The sequence below is a fragment of the Meles meles genome, chromosome 7 (assembly GCF_922984935.1).
Source record: "Meles meles chromosome 7, mMelMel3.1 paternal haplotype, whole genome shotgun sequence".
In the NCBI taxonomy this organism is placed as follows: Eukaryota; Metazoa; Chordata; class Mammalia; order Carnivora; family Mustelidae; genus Meles; species Meles meles.
Genome location: NC_060072.1, coordinates 10,366,309 through 10,384,938, shown reverse-complemented (window position 1 = coordinate 10,384,938; position 18,630 = coordinate 10,366,309). Strand labels below are relative to the sequence as shown.

The 18,630-nt window shown below is 58.2% G+C and overlaps 1 protein-coding gene across 1 annotated transcript; it reads right to left on the bottom strand.

The window, feature by feature from the left end:
* Nucleotides 1-664: 664 nt before the first annotated feature.
* MFNG (MFNG O-fucosylpeptide 3-beta-N-acetylglucosaminyltransferase) lies at nt 665-17,090 on the bottom strand. The gene is made up of 8 exons (XM_046013005.1): nt 15,546-17,090; nt 10,467-10,515; nt 9,998-10,100; nt 9,419-9,572; nt 6,433-6,518; nt 4,505-4,670; nt 2,694-2,779; nt 665-1,606 (listed from the first exon to the last, which is right to left on the bottom strand). The coding sequence occupies exons 1-8, from the start codon at nt 15,798-15,800 to the stop codon at nt 1,540-1,542; spliced, it is 966 nt and encodes a 321-aa protein (XP_045868961.1). The 5' UTR covers nt 15,801-17,090; the 3' UTR covers nt 665-1,539.
* Between the last annotated feature and the right edge of the window lie 1,540 nt (nt 17,091-18,630).

Genomic DNA, 18,630 nt, shown 5'->3' with positions numbered 1-18,630 from the left:
CCTAAGCACATTTGCATCGATTCACCTCCTAGCCCAGCTGTCAGACTGCCCCTTTCTCTGGCCCCAGAGGCTGACTCCCTCAGCTACGTCTCCACTCTGCCTCCCCCAGTTCTCTCGCTACGCCCAACCCAGAAAAGGAGAAGTAGCCCGCGGCATACTAGCGCCGCATGGCGCACACCCAGTCACACGTGTCTACGCAGTGCACATGTGTGTGTGATGTGGGCGCCCACATGTACATCCACCACACGTGTGTCCTTATGCACAGACCTGTGTGGAAAGGGGACACGCCACACCACACAGCCACGCACGCCCTCACACACCCTGGCTCTCCGTGACTCAGCACACACCAGGAACCCTCACTGCTCACGGAAACCTTCCTTCTCCATGCCAGGCGGGGCTGAGCCCTTCACGAACACTCTATCATTTCACCCAGCTGTCAACCCACAGAGAAGGGGTTCCTTCCCACCTCTGTAAAATGGGCAAAGAACGCAGGGAGACGAAGTGGATGCTTCAAGGTCATACATACAACCAGGAAATGCAGAACAGGGACATCTAGCCTGGGATCCAGACCAACACCACCACCACTGGGACAGGCTGACCTAAGAGCCCGCCCCTGCCAGGAACACACTGGCTGCACGTAACAGAAGACCAGACCAAGAGAGGCTGAAACAAGTAAGGGTTTAATCTTCTTACAGAACCAGAAGCCAAAAGGGACAAATGCGCATGACGATCAAGGCCTTTCCTTCATGGTAACAAGGCAACTGCCCCAGATCCAGACATCACACCCACGTTCACAGCATCAAGATGGGTACAGGGCCAAAAAATCTTCCCCAGGAGCCTCTCCATTGGCCTTGCTTATTTCACACTGACACTCTGAGCAAGGGAGGCTGGGAAAGTGAGCAAAAGGACCGTCACGACGGGCTGGGATCCATCACCATCCGCCATCTGGGTCTGAGCACGCTGATACCCCAAAAGAAATGGGATCTGTTTGCCAAGGGTCAGAGCAAGGAGCTGCCCACTGGTCAGCAATGACAGTCCCTGCCCCAGGCCCTGGGCTCTATCCTTATTCCAGCTGGACCCCCTCAGGGGTTGGAGATCCAGCCGAAGGAGCCCAGAATGGATGGCCCAGTGCTTGACCCCAGGGGAATGACAGAGACTAGAGCTGGGGTTGGAGGCCAGACCCCACCCCAGGGCCCATGTGATCCTCTGGAGGTTAGGAACCCTAAACCCCAACCCAGTTCAGGGGTTCGCTGTGCTTTTTCAGTTCAGCCACCCAAGGCCCATAGAAGCCCAGCCTCTGGGGCCTTTCAGGCCCTCCCCTGGTGCGCCTGTTCTCTGCACTGTCCAACCCACCTCCCAGAGGCCTAGCACGCGACGCCTTCACTGCCAGCCACCATCCAATCCTGGGTTGACCCACCACTCAGAGGCCCTGGCAGGGACTCCCCCGCAAAAGGCACTTGCCACGAGTCCCCAGGGCTGCCTAGGGAGACCAAGGACAACCAGAAGCCTCAGCCCAAATTTTGCCCCGCTGTTCAGGGTTCATCTGGCCATCAGCTGTGGGCACCAAGGAGTATCTGGATAGAGGAGACAATGGAGGGAACGGAACCTGTGGAGAGACCAGAAATGGACAAGATGGTCACCCTGACTTGCACGCTCACTCCATGGGCTCCTAGGGGAGCCCATGTCACAGAGATGGTTTGGAACAGGATTTCTCCCCCTCAGCACCCTTACGATTTAGGGCTACATAAGTCTTTGTTGTGGGGTGCCCTGTGCCTTATCGAATGTTTACAGCACCCTTGGCCTCTTTCCATGAAAAGCCAGTAGAATCCTCCTGAGTCGTCACCATTAAAAATGTCTCTAGACATTGCCAAATGTCCCCGGGAGGGGGGCGGGGCTCATGGAAATCACCCGTTTAGAGAGACTCCAAAGGCCAGAGATGCCACAAAGAGATCCCAGCTGAGGCCAGACTATCCGGTCACATGTATCTGAGTCCCCAGTCGGCGCCAGCCCTACAAGGCAGGAACCTTTGGATTCTAGAATCTTCAGGCTCAGAGAGAATTTCACATCTGCTCTTAAACCTCCTGATAGTCTATAGCCACAGCTGTGCCCTTCCACTGACGAGGAGCTCACCCCATGAGAAGGCGGTTCCTTTCATCTTAGAAATGTGAATTTTTTTCTTATATTGAGCCGAACTCTGTCTCCGTGTAATGTCTAACTTACTCAATGCAGCCCTGGCCGCAGGGCCCCTTAAGCAGTCATGAGCCCTCTGCCCTACCTACTGAAAAGGACCACTGAAGACTATCAAAGAAACAGAGAGCCTATAAAAGCTCAAATAAAATTTTCCCATCGGGGCCTGAAGTTCTTCCCTTAGAACATCTCCCTTGCTCAGGGAAGACACTTCAGTGTTCCAGGAGCTCTTGAAGAATCCCAGAGGCCTGGGAAAGCCCTTCAGATCCACAACACCCAGCCTCCTTGTGCTCCAAATGGGGAGACTGAGGCCCAGAGAGAGCGAGGTATTCACCCAAGGTCACACAGCAATCCTGGGGGAGAGCAGAGACTAAAACCCACTCCCTGCACTCCCAGCTCTGTGCTGTCAGCCCCCAAAGCCTTCCCTCCCTCCAGGTTCCCCTATGTTTGGACACCCAGACTCAGATCCCCTCCTCCGATCCTATAGTTTGAGCCCCTAGACTCACCTAGAAGGGTCCTCCTCGGGGGAGAAGGGGCCTTGTAGCTTAACGACATTGAGCTTCCCCTCAAAGACGCCATAGCTGAGGGTGACCTGGGCAGAGAAAAGCGGAGAAGAAAACGAAGGTTGGTGGAGTGTCCCACAGAGAACCCCACAAGGGGGCGGTATTGGGGCAGAAGCAGGGAAAGCCCATAAGGCACTCTGAGGGGCGCAGAGAGCCTGCCCCTGCCCCTAAAATCCCACCCTTAGTGCTCACTGAGGAGCCACTCCACTCAAGCTTGTGGGGCACTATCCCTAATTTGCATCCCCAGCAGTGACCCTACCTGAGAGGCTGGAAAAAATCCCTTGCCTACAGACTAGGAAACTGAGTCTCAAGAGGGGAAAGCACCCTTCCAGTAAATTCCATGCCTGGACAGCGGTTTCTTGAGACTCACTGTGGGGCCTTGGCACTCCCTCTCCACCCGGACCCTTGGGATACTCCACACGCAATGAGGATATGGGCTAATGCCCCTTGTCGAGAAGCAGTCGACCACAGTGGTTCAAGACCATGGGCTTAGGGGCCACCCGGGCAGGGTTCAAATCCCCCGCTGCCTAACGTTAACTGTGCCATGGTTAGTTCTGCTGTCTGGGCCTCAGTTTCCCCACCTACAGAATGGGAATGTTAGAGCTCCCCTCCTGCAAATGTTGGAAGGAAGCAGAGTTAAAGCAGATAAAGCCATGCACGGTGTCTGGCGTGGTGGGTATTCTGGAAATCCCTCCCATTAGGGTACCTGCTTTGGGCTGCCCAAAGTCTGCGCCCCTTTCCTGGCTTCTGCCCATCCGGTCTTACCGAGGCCAACACTACAGCCCAGGTCCAGGCCTGGTGAATCCACACTAACTCCTGGCTCTGGGAGGGGACGGGTCGTGTGACACAAGCCGGCCTTCCGTGAGCACCAGCTCGGGCCTTCCAGACCACTGAGCACCAGCCCTGGGATGTGGCAGAAGGAGGGGCGCTCCTCCTCGGCATGGGGTGGAAACCCAGAGCTGCCACCTTGCCCACCGAGGAGCGAGCCTCCCTCAGGGTGAGCCCAATGTCAGGGAAGACAGGCCAGAGTGGGGACAGTGTGAGCACGCAGACTCAGCCAGAACTAGCAAGCAGCCCCCGGCTTCCCAGGCTCATGAGCCCTTACATGTCCAACATACGGTCTGTGTTGCATTTGTGTCCCTCACTACCAAAGGGTTCTGACTCACACTGTTGGGTGGAGGATCTCAGGGACCTTCCCAGCCAGGATCCCCTATGGGACTGGCCACCCATGAGGAGGATGGCCGCGGGCACAAGGCAGAGCCAGCTGGAACTCCGTAGAGTCGCTGCTTGCCAGGTGGTGGAATGGGTCCCCCTCCCCCAGCCAGACATTATGCCTGAGGTTTCCCACTAAGCACCTGCTCTCTCCCAGCAACATCTGGGTTAGAACAAAAGCGGGGGGGCAGCGGGCAGGTAAGCTCTGATGAAGGTGGGACAGCCGACAGGCAGAGTTGGAAAGGGCATGCCTGACCCCTTTGGAGGGATGCTGGGGGATGGGAGACTGAAGAAGGAACAGAGGGACAGGAGGGAGTGGAGAAGGCAGGGAGGGAGCAGTCTGAACCTTAAGGTAAGCTTCACCTGGTCCGTGCAGGTCGTTGCAGCTGGCACTGACCAAAGAATTTGAGCATCACAAGCCCTAACCCTTGAGGGCTGGTTGTGGAGAGGGCTGAGTCACGTGGGTCCATCTGAGGGCCCTTTCCCACCTTGGGCCTCAGTTTCCCCCTCATCCCTCCCTCATCGCCCCAAGGCCAGCTCACCTGCTCTGGGAGCTGGGAAGCCCCCAGCAGCTGTAGGGTCTCCAAGTGGGAGTGGAAGAGGGGGCTGGGCTGCAGGCGGCCGCCTAGCTTGCACTCGACAATGTAGCCCACAGTGCAGTCGTCCGGCAACCGGATGAGGGCGGACGTTTCCACGAAGCGGGAGCCACTGACAGAGAGAGCCGTGCAGTGGCCAGTGGCGTAGAGCTCACCCTTCCTCCCAGAAGGCCCTCCCTCCCAGGGGCAGATGGGTAGAGCAGAGCTTTGGCTCCAACATCTGCCTCCTGGGCACCGGGTGACTTCCAGCAAGCCACGAACCAAGGGAGCCTCAGCTTCCTCTTCTGCGAAATGGGCGTGATAATGGCCCTGCCCTCCCTGGGCTATTGTGAAGATCAAGGGGAAGAATGGCAAGAAGATGCCCTTTACAAACGTATCCCTTCCTCTTTTTACATTCATTCACTCATTCATTCATTGCTGAGCTCCAGGAGCTGCCCGTGTGCCAGGGACCGTGCTGGGGCTGCGGATACAGAGATGAGAAAGAAAAGCTTCCTGCCCTTGACAGTGGTCGCCCTCTGACAGAGGAACATGTCATTTCAGGGCAGGACTGGCTCTGAAGTCAGAGGAAAGCATGAGGCTTGGGAGACACAGGGAGGGTAAGGTGGGCTTCCCAGAGGAGGCGGCACGATTTTGTTTCGCTTTTCATTTAATCAGGACAATGGCAGGCTTTAAACGGAGTCTTAAAGGATGCGCTGGAGTGAGCCAGACGTGGTGGAGGGAAGGGGCCGTGTCCCAGGGAAGGGCATCACCGGACTGCACACCCCATGAACACCCCTGGGGGCCAGGCTGGGCAGGCTGTCCTGCTGTACAGAATAGAATGCCTGACTGAGGGGCGCAGTGGGCGCCTTCCCTTCTCATTCCAGGTTGTGCCCAAGGGTTGCACCTGCCCAAGGGGGGATACTTTTTCCAATTCACACAAATATACCATAAAAGTGGGCGGAAGCCCAGATGGGGGCACCAGGCCAGGGAGGACCCCTCATCACGTGTACACATCTGCTCTGGACATGCTCCCAAGCAGGGCCCGAGTCGCCCCCTGGAGGACCCCTCCCATCCAGGTTGGAGCAGGCTGGGATGGTGTAGTGGCAAAGCAGGCAGGCCTTGGAGTCAAAGCCAGCAGCTGAGTGACCTCAGACCTGGGTGACCTTGGACCAATCACTTGCCCAACCTCTCACGCCTCAGTTTCCTTAGCTGTGCAAACAAGACTGACACGCAGTCAGTCTTGACGCCCCGGTGGAGCACAGGCCCGGCTCAGAGTGGGCCCCCAATATAAGGGAGCAACACGGATATTGTTGCTAATAACAAGAGCTAATAATAGTTGCTAATAACAACAGCCTGTCCACGCAGACCTCAAGAGGCCATGCCTTTGCAACTTCCTCTCCAGAATACCAGTACCCTCGTCCTACTGGGGGCTTCGACCACCCCCAGAATCCCCTTCACTCGGGGGCCTCTAGGGCTATCCCAGTACAAAGGCCACCTCTTCCAGGAAGCCTTCCTCCTGGCCCCAAGCAGAAGGCCCTACTTCTTCCTTCCTCTGAACACCTCTACACCTGGCCTTCACCTCCCCTGTGATATGAGGGACTGGGTGCCGGCCCAATTGTTCACCCTCCTGCCAACTGTTAGCTATCATATTATCAGGCCCATTTTACAGATGGGGGCACTGAGGCTCCCAGGGATTACACAACTTGCCTGTGTGTGGCAGAGTGCCTTGATGGCAGGATGGATGGAGTGGCTTTCTCACCACTAACTGTAACTGTGGCACGGCATGGATGAGAGGCAGGTTTTTCCTGAGCTCACTCTCAAGCCCTTCCTGCAGCAAAGGACCCCCCACACACCAGGCCCTGCTCTCCACCACCCGCCTGTGGGGCTTTGCTTACCTGGCCCACGGGGCCATCTTCAAAGCCAGTTCGCGGTTGATACAGAAGCCAGCACCCCCCGTGGCAAACCAGAACTGCACCAGCCTCTGGGGAGAGAGATGGGGAGGGCCAAGGTGCAGGGTGAGCCTAGAGGTGGGGGGCCAGCTGTGGCCCCCAACCGGGGGCCTCCGCCCCCAACCAGCATGGCTCGAAACCTTTTTATTTCACCTTTCACTAAAGTCTTGCTACAGCTTGGCATTATCATGCCCATTTTACAGACAAGAATACCGAGTCACATGGCTAATTAAGAGTGATGGGGTCATCAATTAGACGTAGCCTATTAGTCCGCCCAGCACACCTTACCCCTTTACCCAGAGGAATACCCCCACCTCATCCCAGCTGGTTCAGGAGAGGCCACCAAATACAGCACGGGCTCCCCTGGGCCCCAGGAAGGGGTCAGGTGCCCCAGGAAGGGTGGATCGCAAGGCCACACCCCCTGATCCAGTGACTGGCCTAGTGACGGGCACATGACTTAGGCCAGCCAATCCAAGTTCTTCCCTGAGCTCCCTATGCTAACTGGGAGGAAGAGACGCTTTCTACAGGGTCACCAGGCTTGGGGGCGGTAGTCCTGAAACCACCGGTACCAAGCTATCTGCACTGGCCTCGTCACTTCTAGCTCCAGGGGCTGAGAAAGCTTTTCTGCCCAAGGAGAGAATGAAGCCTCTCATGGAGTAAAGTGAGAAGGACAGGCAGGCCTGTGAGCCCCCAAGGCCAGCAAACCCCTTGACATCTCAGTCTCAGGAACCTGTTACCTCCCTTGGGGTTTAAACCACTCTCTGCCCCGCTTCTCTGGGAAGCCTCATGAAGTCACAACTCAAGAATTTCTCTAAGGTTCTGGCAAACCCTGCTCCCTTTCAGCTGTACTATCTCTTGACCAAGTTCCCTGTGGTTACCTTCTCCCAGTACACAGTTGGTGCTTAATTGATGCACATTGCATGGGGTTGGGTTATCTCCTATGATGCAGCAATGAGAAGAACCCGGAGCAGGAAGCTGAGAAGACTGATTCTGGGGCCTCAGCCTCCTCTACTGCCCAGCTGCGTAAACTTGAGAAAGCCACCGCTCCTCTCTGGGCCTCAGATTTGTCACCTTTGAGCACCCTGCTCCAGTTTGGCCATCCCTGTGTCCTCCCCCTAAAGACCTCTGTGAGGTGCTTCTGGAAATGCCGCCCTCTTAGACAGAGGTGTTCAGGCCTCTAAGCAGAATGAACAGGTTCTTAAGATCCTGACACACAGTTGGTGCCCAATGAATGCTTGTTTAATGACCTATGGGTCCAGGGCTTCTCCTCCCAGATAATTAAAGGAAAACAGCAGTAACAGTAGACATGCCCACCCCTGAGCACTGACATGCAGAGACTGGAGGTCAGCAGCCTGAGGTCCCAGAGCTGGGATTGAGCCTGAGCCGGAAATCTTGCCCCCTTTTGCTATCTCCCCCCACACCACATAGCCCTTGGAGGAACCCCAGAATCCAAACAGACTAGGACAGTTTGGGGCAGAGTCTAGGGATCCCGCCAGGGTGCAAGGAGGGTATTAGTGCCTGTTGAGGGTTTGGAGCCTGGGCGTCCCCAGCAGGTGCTGAACCTCCCCAGGAAGCAGAGGGCCCCGAGATGAAGGCCGAGCTGGGTTGGGTACTGACTGCTGACACTCACTAGTGTCGTCACGTGCCAGATCCCACTCCAAGCGCTTGGGTACATGACCTCATTGATTTGTTCCCTTTCCTGCTCACAACCACCCTATTAGGCGGGGACGGTTATCACCCATTTTGCAGATGAGGAAACTAAGGCACAGAAGGGTGGGGTGACTTGAGCAAAGGTCGGGAAGCCCGGGGGTGACAGAGCTGGCGTGTGAAGCCAGGGAGCCAGGCTCCAGAACAGCGTTCTCAACCCCTACAGCCAAGCATGTGGTGGTGTGGGGGCCTGGGGCACCCCTCGCTCACCTGGAGTCGACTCACACGTGCACCCCCAGGGTCCAGGAGGATTTAATTAGGGCTCAGAGGCCGATTAGCCACTGATAATTAAGGTTGTTTCCTACTCTTGGTTTCCCTAATGAAGCAGATGGCGAGCAGGGGTGGTAGAGAGCCCCCCTGCAGGCCCAGCTCCTGCTCCACGTGCTGTCTCAAGGGAGGGGCACCCCCTGACTAGCCTTTTCCCTGGGGCCAAGGGAGCCCTCTAGGGGCCTGGGCCACACCAATGCCAGAAGCCTGGTGGGTCCTGGGGACCAGGAGAGAACCACGCCCCATACTCACACTACCAAATTCTTCCCTGTTCAGCTGAAAGTCCAATTTAACTGTTACCCTGATTTTTGGTTTGTTTGTTTCCTAAGTCTCACAGCCCTCATTAGCGTCCATCTAGGTCTGGAGCTGAAGCTGGTGCTGGGGACCCCACTGTGCCGGGTGTCACCTCTTTAGTTGCTGGTCAGTGAAGTCCGGACAGAGGAGGGGTGCAGAGGGGCGGGGAGAGCATGGGGGGGGGGCTGTGCAATTCACCACAAGGCCCAACGGTATCCGGCATCTGAACAGTCTGTACAACTGCCTGACAATACCAGGGGCTGGGAGCCCTGCCATGGAGTCACAGCCTCAGCTCACCGCCCCCACCCCACCCCACCCCCATCCCACCCCCACATCCCTGTCACTGTGTGACCAGAAGGAGCCGCTGCTCCTCAGTGACTGAGGCCCTGCTGTATGCCGGAGTCTGCGCCTCACCTGCATCATCTCAGTCTCCCCATTTCACAGAGAAGACAGGATCGGCGGTGAAGTCAGCAACCCAAACGCACAGCGAGGAGACCAAATGGGAAAGCCAGAAAACCCACCTCGCTCCGCCAGGGTCCTGGCCACGCCCCCCACGTGGCCCCACCCCCATATGGCACCGCCCCAGTGCCCCAGCCCCCATATGGCTCCGCCCATGGTCAACCCATGAAGGAGGAAGGAAGAAGGAAGGGACGAAGGGACCCACCGTGCGGTTGTGGGGCCTGGGCTCAGAGGCGCGGATAGGCCGGTTCAGGCTGGGCCGGCCTACGTAGACGTCGCGGGTCTGTGGGAAGGCTTTCAGCAGCTTCAGCAGTGCCCTTGGGTTCACATAGTTGTCGTCATCCACGTGGCAGAACCACCTGTGGGGACAGAAAGGGGATGGGAAGCTTGGAGGAGGGTTCCCAAGGGCTGCCAGCTAGCCAGACTCCCCCTGCACCCCCCCCCCATAAGTCAGTCAGCAAAATTAGGCAGGGAGAGAGTAGCTAACAGCGAAGGCCCATGCCCTGAGCCAGACGGCATCTTGTGTGAGCGCCTGAGGAAAGTGTGCCCACGTAACAGGTGGGGACCGAGGCTCAGAAAGGTTAAGACACCTGCCCAAGGTCACACAGTCGGTAAATGGCAAGACTTGAACCCAGACCGTCTGCCCGGAGACAGACCCCAGGAGGCCCTTACATGCTTAAATTCATAGGACCCAGCTGACTTCACTTCTTTGTCACAACACCCTATTCAGGAACTAGACCAAGGCAAAGGTCACACTTGCCCTCAGAGACCCAGGTGCACTCACCGCAGCCTGCTGGCCAAGAAGGTGTCAAACTCAGCAGCCATCTTGCAGGACAGGGCGGGGTGACTGTGCTCAGCAGAGCAGTTGGTGACCACGAGGTGGGACCCTGAAAAGTGGGGACAAGTCAGGGGACCCTGCCCAGGTCCTCCCTGCAGCCCTGCACACCATGAGAATGCAGAGCAAGAGCCCACCCATTCCCATTTTACACATGGGGAAACAGACGCCAGGGAGCGCTGACCCTCTCAGGACCCCAGAGCTAATGAATGGGAGGCTGGGCTGGGACCCAGGGGTCCAGGGTACTGTCCAGGACAGCCCCTTTTCATGCCACACCCACTTCCAGGAAAGAAGCCTGCTCCCCTCCCCACATGGCAAAGGAGGGCAGCCCTGTTTCCTGGGGACCCTGGACCAGGGGATAGTCACACCCGCTTTCCCTGGAAACAACCAAGGGGTCTCCACCCCCATCTGGACCTACCCAGTCTCTCCTGAAGGCCTTCATCTGGGCTGTCGGTGAAGACAAACGTCTAAGAAGGAGAAAGAGGGAGGAGTCAGGACCCGAGTCAGCCAAGGGCAGCCCACAGCCACGCCCCTGCTGAAACACGGGTCCAGAGCTGTGCCCTCCGTCAGCGACAGACACACCCCCCAACATCATCACGCACTCCTTTCAGACACCATGACTTTCTCAGCTACCCCCACGAGACACACAACACAGCCTCCCAGCACACACCAGCCACTGTGTCGCCTGCAAGAGCACCCTTGTAGACCGGCGCCCACGGAGACCCTCCCGGAGTCACACCGTCTTCTATCCCGCACACATACGCACCCTGCAGCCCCACTTGGCGCCTCCATCACCACGCTTACACAACCCGAGACACTTTGTCGGGAGACAGACTCTTGGTGGGAAGACCCATGCCCTGGGGCACCACACCAGCCTGGGGAGTTGCTTGTGTCTCTCCATAGCCGCAACGGCTCCCCCAGGGCAGGTGCGGGGTCCTTACAAATCTCAGAAATTTTACATCGTGATCCAACCCCAGCTCTGATGACCTCCCTGAACCTCGAGCCAGGTGATCTGTTCCCCTCACAAGATGGCTAAGACACAGACTATGGTTGTACAGTTGGAAACTGCTGAGCTGGGATTCAGACCCACAGGTCTCGGAACCCCCCCCCACCCCCAACCCCGGGCAGGGAGAGGCTGCTCAGGCCCTAGATAAATTGAACACAAACTAAACAAGAGACAAATTAGAGGTCGCTTGGGGCCAGACAGACCGCAGCTGGGGACCCGTCTAACCCCTATTCCACGCCTTGCCCAGTACATGTCCCTTTCCCTGCCTGAGCAGGTCCTCACAGCAAGAGCCTCCTCTGACCCCTAGGGGGCCCTGCCCAGACCCTGGACAATTTTGAATTCTTTCCAAAGGAGGACCAAGGAAAAAGCATCCCACCTGTTGAAAGGCCGTCAGCCACCCCGGGGCTGGCCCTGTCCTCCTTCCAGACTCAGGGCCTCCAACTGCACGCCCCTCCCTGCTCAGCCACAAACTTCTCCCTGGTTTCCAGGAACCAGCCCTTCAGCTCAGATCCACCCCTGCCTTGAGGCCTCAGTTTGCCTGGCTGGAAAATGGGGACTAGGGGTAGCTGTGATGGTGAAGTGAGATAATGTGAGAAAGGAGAAGAAAGAGGTGGCAGTGAAGCCAGGCTCCGCTTCTTATCTTGGGGGAAACTGAGGCATCGGAGGCCAGAAGCCAAGGTTGGGCACAGGAAGGGGCACAAAGGAAGAAGTCCTGTCTCCCCAGGGCCCATAACCCCGGGCCTTCTGAGCTACTTACTATCGTTCAACGGATTCGTGCAAGACCTTCAGATCTGTTCTCTTGTGGGCACCAGAACCAGATAATACCCACATGCACCACCCCGCCTAGCACCTTCTGTGGCTCCCTACTGCCCTTGGGATAAAGGCCAGCCTCCTAAGTGTGACCATGAGGGTCCACCCAGCCCCTGGGCCTGAGGCAGCCTATCTCACCACTTCCTGCCCCACCCTCTCTTAAACCCAAAGGTTTTTCAGTTCCCCAAACGTGCCACACACATGCACACTCCTCTGAGCCTTTGAGCACGCTGTGCCTGTTTCTTGCCCCCTAAGTCCTAGTTCAGTCACCGCTTCCTCCAGAAAGCCTTCCCTGACACCCCTCCCATGTGTCCCTCAGCCACCTGTTCCTCCTGATGGTAAGTAACAGCAGCCCCTCAGTTACAGAAATCTGTCCTTTGGACTTTGCCACCAGACAATGACATCCTGAAGGGCACAGGCCTGGTCTGCTTTATCTCCCCGTCCCGACACCCAGCTCACCTGCGAGAGGCCTGGGCAGCACCCACCTCCTCAGCATCCCCTCCCTGAAATGTGTCTCCCGCCTTCAGATTTAGATAACACTGGAGGTCCCCAGATATCCCTGCAGAAAGTGCTGGCGGCCTACACTGGCCTCTTCTCTGTACCACCCACTGCCTCAGCAACGCTCTCCCGCCTCTCGGCGTTCAGCCCCATCAAGAAGCCAGCAAACCCCACGGCAGCCACAGTTTCTCCCTGGGTGCCTCAGATTCAATGGCCCAGCTCCCCCCAGACCTGTGCTCCTCTGGGTGCTCCCCATCTTGCTAGGTCCCAGCACCTTGGGGTCACCATATCTCCTCTCCTCCTCCCCCAGGATGCCAGCTCTCCACAGCAGCCAGCATGGCCAGCGGTGGCCCAGCCCCTCCATGGTCCTCTCCTGCCGGCTTTGCCGCAGTCACCTTTGCCCTGGTCTCCCTACTCTGTCCTGCCCTCACCCCAAGTCTGTTTTCAACACAGCCCCCCCAGGGAGCCAAGGAAAGAAATCAGGCCTTTCTTGCCCTGCTCCCTGGCAAACTTTTGCCACCAAACAGCCATCAGAACAGTTGGAACTCTCTGGAGTTGGGAGCATGGGCCAAATGGGCCAGGGCATATTTGCTGGTGGATGAATGAGCCCGAATCAGTGGGGAAGTGGGGGGTTCCTGCAGCAGGGCTGGGGGCTGGGCGGGGCGCGTGAGGCTGGCGTTCCAGTCCCCGGGAACCCTGAGATTGGCACAGAGCAGTGGGCAGAGTTTCCTCTGAGCCAAGGGTTGCATTTAATTTGTTTGAGGAGACTCTAACAATGGTTAAAACCTCACAGGAAAACAAAAGGCCAGGCAGCCCGCTGGGGTCAGGAGAGGGGGGCTGGGGGCCATCTGCTGAAGAGGAGGGAAGATGTGAGGCGGGCACTGCGGCCCCACCGCACTCGAGGTGCCTGCGGGGAAGGGAAAGTTCTCCCCACTGATCACAAAACGGGCCTCCCCCAGCCCGCCCCCTCTGCCTGGGACAAAGGCCACACGAGCCCCAGCCTGCCGCAACAAAGGCCCACCTGCCACCCGGCTGCCCTTAACCAGCTGGGGCGGGCACCCAGCCCTGGAGTTAACCAGCTCAGGCCCGCTCCTGCGGGCAGAGTTAAGAGGGGCTCCGAGACCCTCCTGTCCCATGCAGATGGGGAAACTGAGGGCTGAAACGGGGAGGGCCTCGGCCAAGATCACAGAGAAAGATGAGACAAAGGGGCCCCAGACGAGGTGCGGTAAGAATGTGTCTCCCTGTCTCCCTTCCTCTTCCTCAATGCGAGCATCCTTCCTGTTCTCAACGCTGCATGAAGGACAAGTTTTCTCGACTGTGCCCCTTTGTGCTGGGGTGGGGGTTGCGCAACGGAGTGAATTCATCTCCCACCTCAATCCCTCCCACTCGTGGCTGTCGTGAGGGTGAAAGGGAGCGAGGCATCTGATGGGCAGCTCCTGGGGTACTGAGCCGCTCCTCCCGCTGCTCGCCTAGCTGGCATGTGGGATTGAGCTCCAGACACAGAGTGAGTGGCTGCGTCCTCTCCTTTGCTGACCTGGTCCCGCCAGGCCCACCCAGGCTGGGGGCCCAAGGACCCTCTCCTATAAGTCGAGTGACGAGGCAGCACCGGGATCCTGGGTCTCAGCAGAGAAAGAAGGGTCCCAGCGGGGAGGAGGGGGCTGGGTTCCCCTGGGCTCTGCGCCCCCAGGCTCTTGGCGTGACGCTGACAAGCACTTCCTCCCTCTGGCCTCAGTTTCCTCATCCGGGGCAAGGGCACCACCATGGTGATCGAGACAAGGCAGGAAGGGGCCTCAGATCACGTGAGGCAGGCTCCCGGGTACACAGACGCAGCACCATAAACAGGAAGGTCTGCGGGGAGGGCCAGACTCGGCAGCTTCCGCAGGAGGAACCGGAATCTCCCCCAAGATGAGAAGCAGCGCGGGGGCCCCAGGGAAGAACCTGGGTGCTGGCGTCCCACTGGAGGAAGGGTTAGATAGGGTGCTAGAACATAATGGTCAGGAAATCGGGGGTGGGGTGCCCTCGTCCCAGAAGGCCCTGGGCTCCTACAGACATCACCTCGCCTACTCCTTGGTCTCCCAGGAGCCCCCAGTCTCCTCCAAAGGCCCAGTCACTTCCTCCCACTGAGCCAGTCACCATAGTATGGACTGTGTGTGTGTGTGTGTGTGTGTGTGTGTGTGTGTGTCTAAAGCCTTCACCTCCCCCAGAGATGGTTCCCTAAATCACTGACTTGGTTTGGGGAAGGCACTGGGTCTGGGGAGAACAAGAGCCAGAGGGACTCAGCTTGTCCCCAGAGACACAAGTCACGCACCCCCGTCATCCCCACACGTCTTGTCATGGCCCATCTAAGGCGGATACCGGGCTCCATACAGAGGCACACACACACACACACGCATGCACACACCACACACACACACACTGACTTGCTGGGCAGACCTCTAACCTCTCCCCGCCAGCGCCCCCTCGCTCGGCCACCCCCTCACAGCGGACCTCCCCACTGCGTCCCAAACTGCCCCACAGGAAAGGAGCACAGGAGATGAGGCTCAGCTGCGCTGGGCACGCCCTGGGCAGCCGCCACACGGGGCCCAGGGCTGTCAGGAATTCTGAAAGGATGCCCCCCCACCCCACCCCTCTCCTCCCAAAAGGCGCCCCCCAGACCTTCCCCTCCTCAGCAGCTCAGCGCCTGTTCCCCCCACCCCCAGCACAGCCAGAGCAGTGGGACAGCCGCTGGGGGCCTGGACTGGGGACAGCCTGGCCTGGGCACACGTCAGAGTCAGGACCTCGCAGAGGTCTCTACCCCAGCCGCCCAGCACCCCCCGCTGGCCCCATCACCAGCCTGGGCCAAGGTGGGCAGGAGCAAACCTGGTCCTAGAACAGCCAGGGACGAGAGGGACCCCCGGGAGGGGCTGAGGAGCCTGGGCAGGGCCCGGGCTGGCCCCTGAAAGACAGGGAGCAGGGGGTCAGAGGAGAACCTGGCTCCAGGGCCAGTGAGCGAGGGGCACAGGCAGGGCCGCAGGAGCCCCTGATCCCAGGAGGACGGAGGAATGGGAAGACAAGCCCAGACAGGGCAGGTGGGCAGGTGGCTTCTCCCTGGAGGCCGCCATGGACCCCAGCCCAACAGAAAGGCCTCTGGGCGTCCCTCAGGCCAGGGCCCACTCCTGGGGCCCAGAGTCACCCACTTGTCACCTGTTCCCTGGTCCTGGAGACCCACGTGTCGAGCAGCAGCTCCAGGCGGGAGCGGTGGAAGGCTCGGGTCGTCTTGACTGCAATGAAGACATCGTGCAGCCGCAGCTCACGGGACAGAGGGCTTGGAGGGCTCAGCCCGGGGGTCTCCTGCACGCCCTGTGGGGACAGGCTCGAGTGGTACTGTAGGGAGAGGAGCCCCATGCACAGAAGGGTGAGGAGGGCTCCCGCCAGGCCCCGGAGGAGGCGGCACTGCATTGGCCCTGGGACCCCAGACAGCTCAGCCCCCGAATCCCAGCCGGACAGGGAGGAGAGGCTGGTTTGTCAGGGGCCCCGGCCAAGGCAAAAGTCTGGCAGGCATGGGGGGCAGGCGAGGAGGGGAGAGGTAGGGACTAGTGCTCTGGCCCCGGAGGCCGAGCCCCGGCAGCCCCGCCGCCGCCACGGGCCCTCCCCACCTGCTTGGACGCGCTCCCGCCCGGGTCTGGGACGCCTGGCCCCGCCCCTGCCTCCCGCGCAGCCCGAGGGGCGGGGCCGGCCCGGGGGAGCCCCAGAGGTGGCTGGAGAATGCTCTGCTGAAGGGACAGCCCCAGCCCCGGCCTGCCGCCGGCCAGCTGCTGCAGTGGGGGTGGGGACAACAGCAAACCCTCCGTGCCCCATGGAAGGGAGGGGCCTTCCAGCCTCCCCACTCCCCAGAGGCTGTCGCTTAGCTCGTTCAACACGCATTGTTTTTTGGTGTCCTGCTCTCCAGCCTCTCAGCTTTTGCTCACACTGTACCTCCTCCTGGATGCCCTCGCCCATCCTCCCCATTGTCACCCGTGTTCCTTTCACCCAGCTTCATCCTTTTTGGACGTTAAGGCTCAGCTCAAGTGTTCCCGCCTCTAGAAAGCCTTCCCTGATGCCCCCCTCCCAACCTCCAGGGCGCCCACAGTAGTTGGCTCTGCTCCTTGGCTCTTGACAACAGCTCGAGCATTGGTAGTCCCAACTGAGAGCTGAGCACATAAAGCATGGAACGATCTAAGACGACCCAGCAGCTCAGCCACAGAACCAGTGGAACCCAGGTCTCTGGGCCTCCCCTGGCCCACAGGAGGCCCCAAGGAGTGCCTGTCCTGCTGTGGCTCGCCACCCCCCATCTCACTCAGCAGTCTTTACTGCTGCCTCTCTCCCAGCCAGGTGGGGACAGAGGGCATTCTCCAGCCAGCCCCTCCATCTGGTTGAACACAAGGCCACTCGCATCTCATCCTTCCTCTGTTAGAACCCTGCATCTCTCAGCTCCCTCAGAATAAAAGTTCAAGATCATATAGCAGCCAATAAGCCCTGTGTGAACTGGCTCCCCGTTCCCTCCAACCTCTCCTCCTACTATTCTTCCCTTGCTTCCTCCGCTCCACCCACTGGGCTTCTGGCTAGTCCAGGCACATACCCACCTCAGGACCTTTGCACATGCTGTTCCTGCCTGGGCCTTTCCCTGGAAGTCTGCACATCTCACTCCCTCACCTCCTTCAGATCTACACAAATATGTTCTCCATAAGGACTTCCCAGGCCACTTTTTAAAAATTGCAATATCTTCTCCCCCCCTCCTCCCTAATCTCCCCACCCCCAGGCCTGTCCTTTCCAGGCCCCTTTTTCTGCTATGTTCTCTCCATAGCACTTTTTAATCTTCCAACACCCTGCATATTTCACTTATCTATTGTCTGTCTTTCTCGTGTGTATATCAGGGCAGGGGGGTCTTTTTTATTCACTGAATCCCCATTGCCTAAGCACATAGTAGGAGCTCAAGAAATATTCATTAAACACAAGAAAGTACCAGATGGCTGGTGGATTGCACTGGGCCTTCCATGGTCCAAGCCTGCACTCGGTCTGCAGAGGGAGAGGAAAGAACCAACCCTTTTGAATCACGCTCCTGTGGGCCAACCCCATGCCAAGCCCACTCACGGCGCATCCCCTCAGAATGGCATCTCTGAGGGATGATCCTAGGCTTCATGCCACATGGACCAGAGTTCAAATCCTGACTGGGCTACTTACTAGCTGTATGGCTTTGGGCAAGTTACTTTACCTCTCTGAATTTTAATTTCACCATTTGACAAATGGAGACAAACTTAAGACGTGGTGAGGATTAAGGGGTTAGGGGCTTCCCAGTAAAAGGATACCTACCATGGGACCAGACAAAGGCAGAGGCCTCACTGATGTCCCACGATGTTACCCAGACTCATATGTCCATAGACCAAGCACTGGTCCAAGCACACGGCGAGAAAGTGGGGAGGTTCATTTACCCAAATGGGCATTACCCAGTCTCCACACCCAGGCAACCCACAGCCGCCTTCAGAGATCCGCCATCCTGCCACAAGGCAGCCCATGGCATGGCTAAGAAGTCCCAAGGTCTGGCAGAATCAAGCAGGCTTCGTGGAGATGGTGTCTGAGCCAGACCTCAGAAGACACTAAGATATAGGCAGCCCCGACCCCTGAATTTGGACTTCCGAGCCTCATCTCCTACCACTCCCCAGGGGGCCAAATTCAACTCATTTTCTGTCTCTGAGGCCTTCACTCTGGGGATTCCTTCCACCTAGTAACCCACTCTCCCAAAACCTGCACGGGCTGACCCAAGTTCATCACTGTGACAGAGGGCGGTAGAGGATGACCAAGGACAGCACTTAGGCACCTAGGTCCAATAAATACTTCTTGAAGGAATCCCAGACCCTGAGCTGAAGCGGCACCCCCGTAGTAATCCCGCCTGCACCGTCCTCTCACTGGCGGAGCAGTCAGGACCTGACTGTGCACAGACGGTTTGCTCTGGGTCTCCTGGCCTTGGGAGCCGGGCGTTTTTTTTTTTTTTTTTTTTTTTTTGAAGGCAGCAGCCTATTTATTTATTTTTTTTCAGCGTAACAGTATTCATTCTTTTTGCACAACACCCAGTGGAGCCGGGCGTTTTAAGCCAAGACCATACCCTGCTAGCTTCAGTGTCCCCTCTTCAGGGGACGCTCCTTTGATGATCAGACACGGGCAGAGCTGAGCGTGGAGGTGGCCCATCTGTGGGGCCCTTTTTCGGTCATTCGGGGGCAGGTAAGGTGATGCCAGCAGATGGCGGGCGGCTCTG

Coding starts and splice junctions, on each gene's coding strand:
- MFNG (XM_046013005.1), bottom strand. CDS start 15,800: ATGCAGTGCCGCCTCCTCCGGGGCCTGGCGGGAGCCCTCCTCACCCTT. Junction 10,516..15,545: donor TCTCCAGGACCAGGGAACAG/GTGACAAGTGGG, acceptor TCTCCTTCTTAG/ACGTTTGTCTTCACCGACAG. Junction 1,607..2,693: donor CCCGAGGAGGACCCTTCTAG/GTGAGTCTAGGG, acceptor GTCTCTCCACAG/GTTCCGTTCCCTCCATTGTC.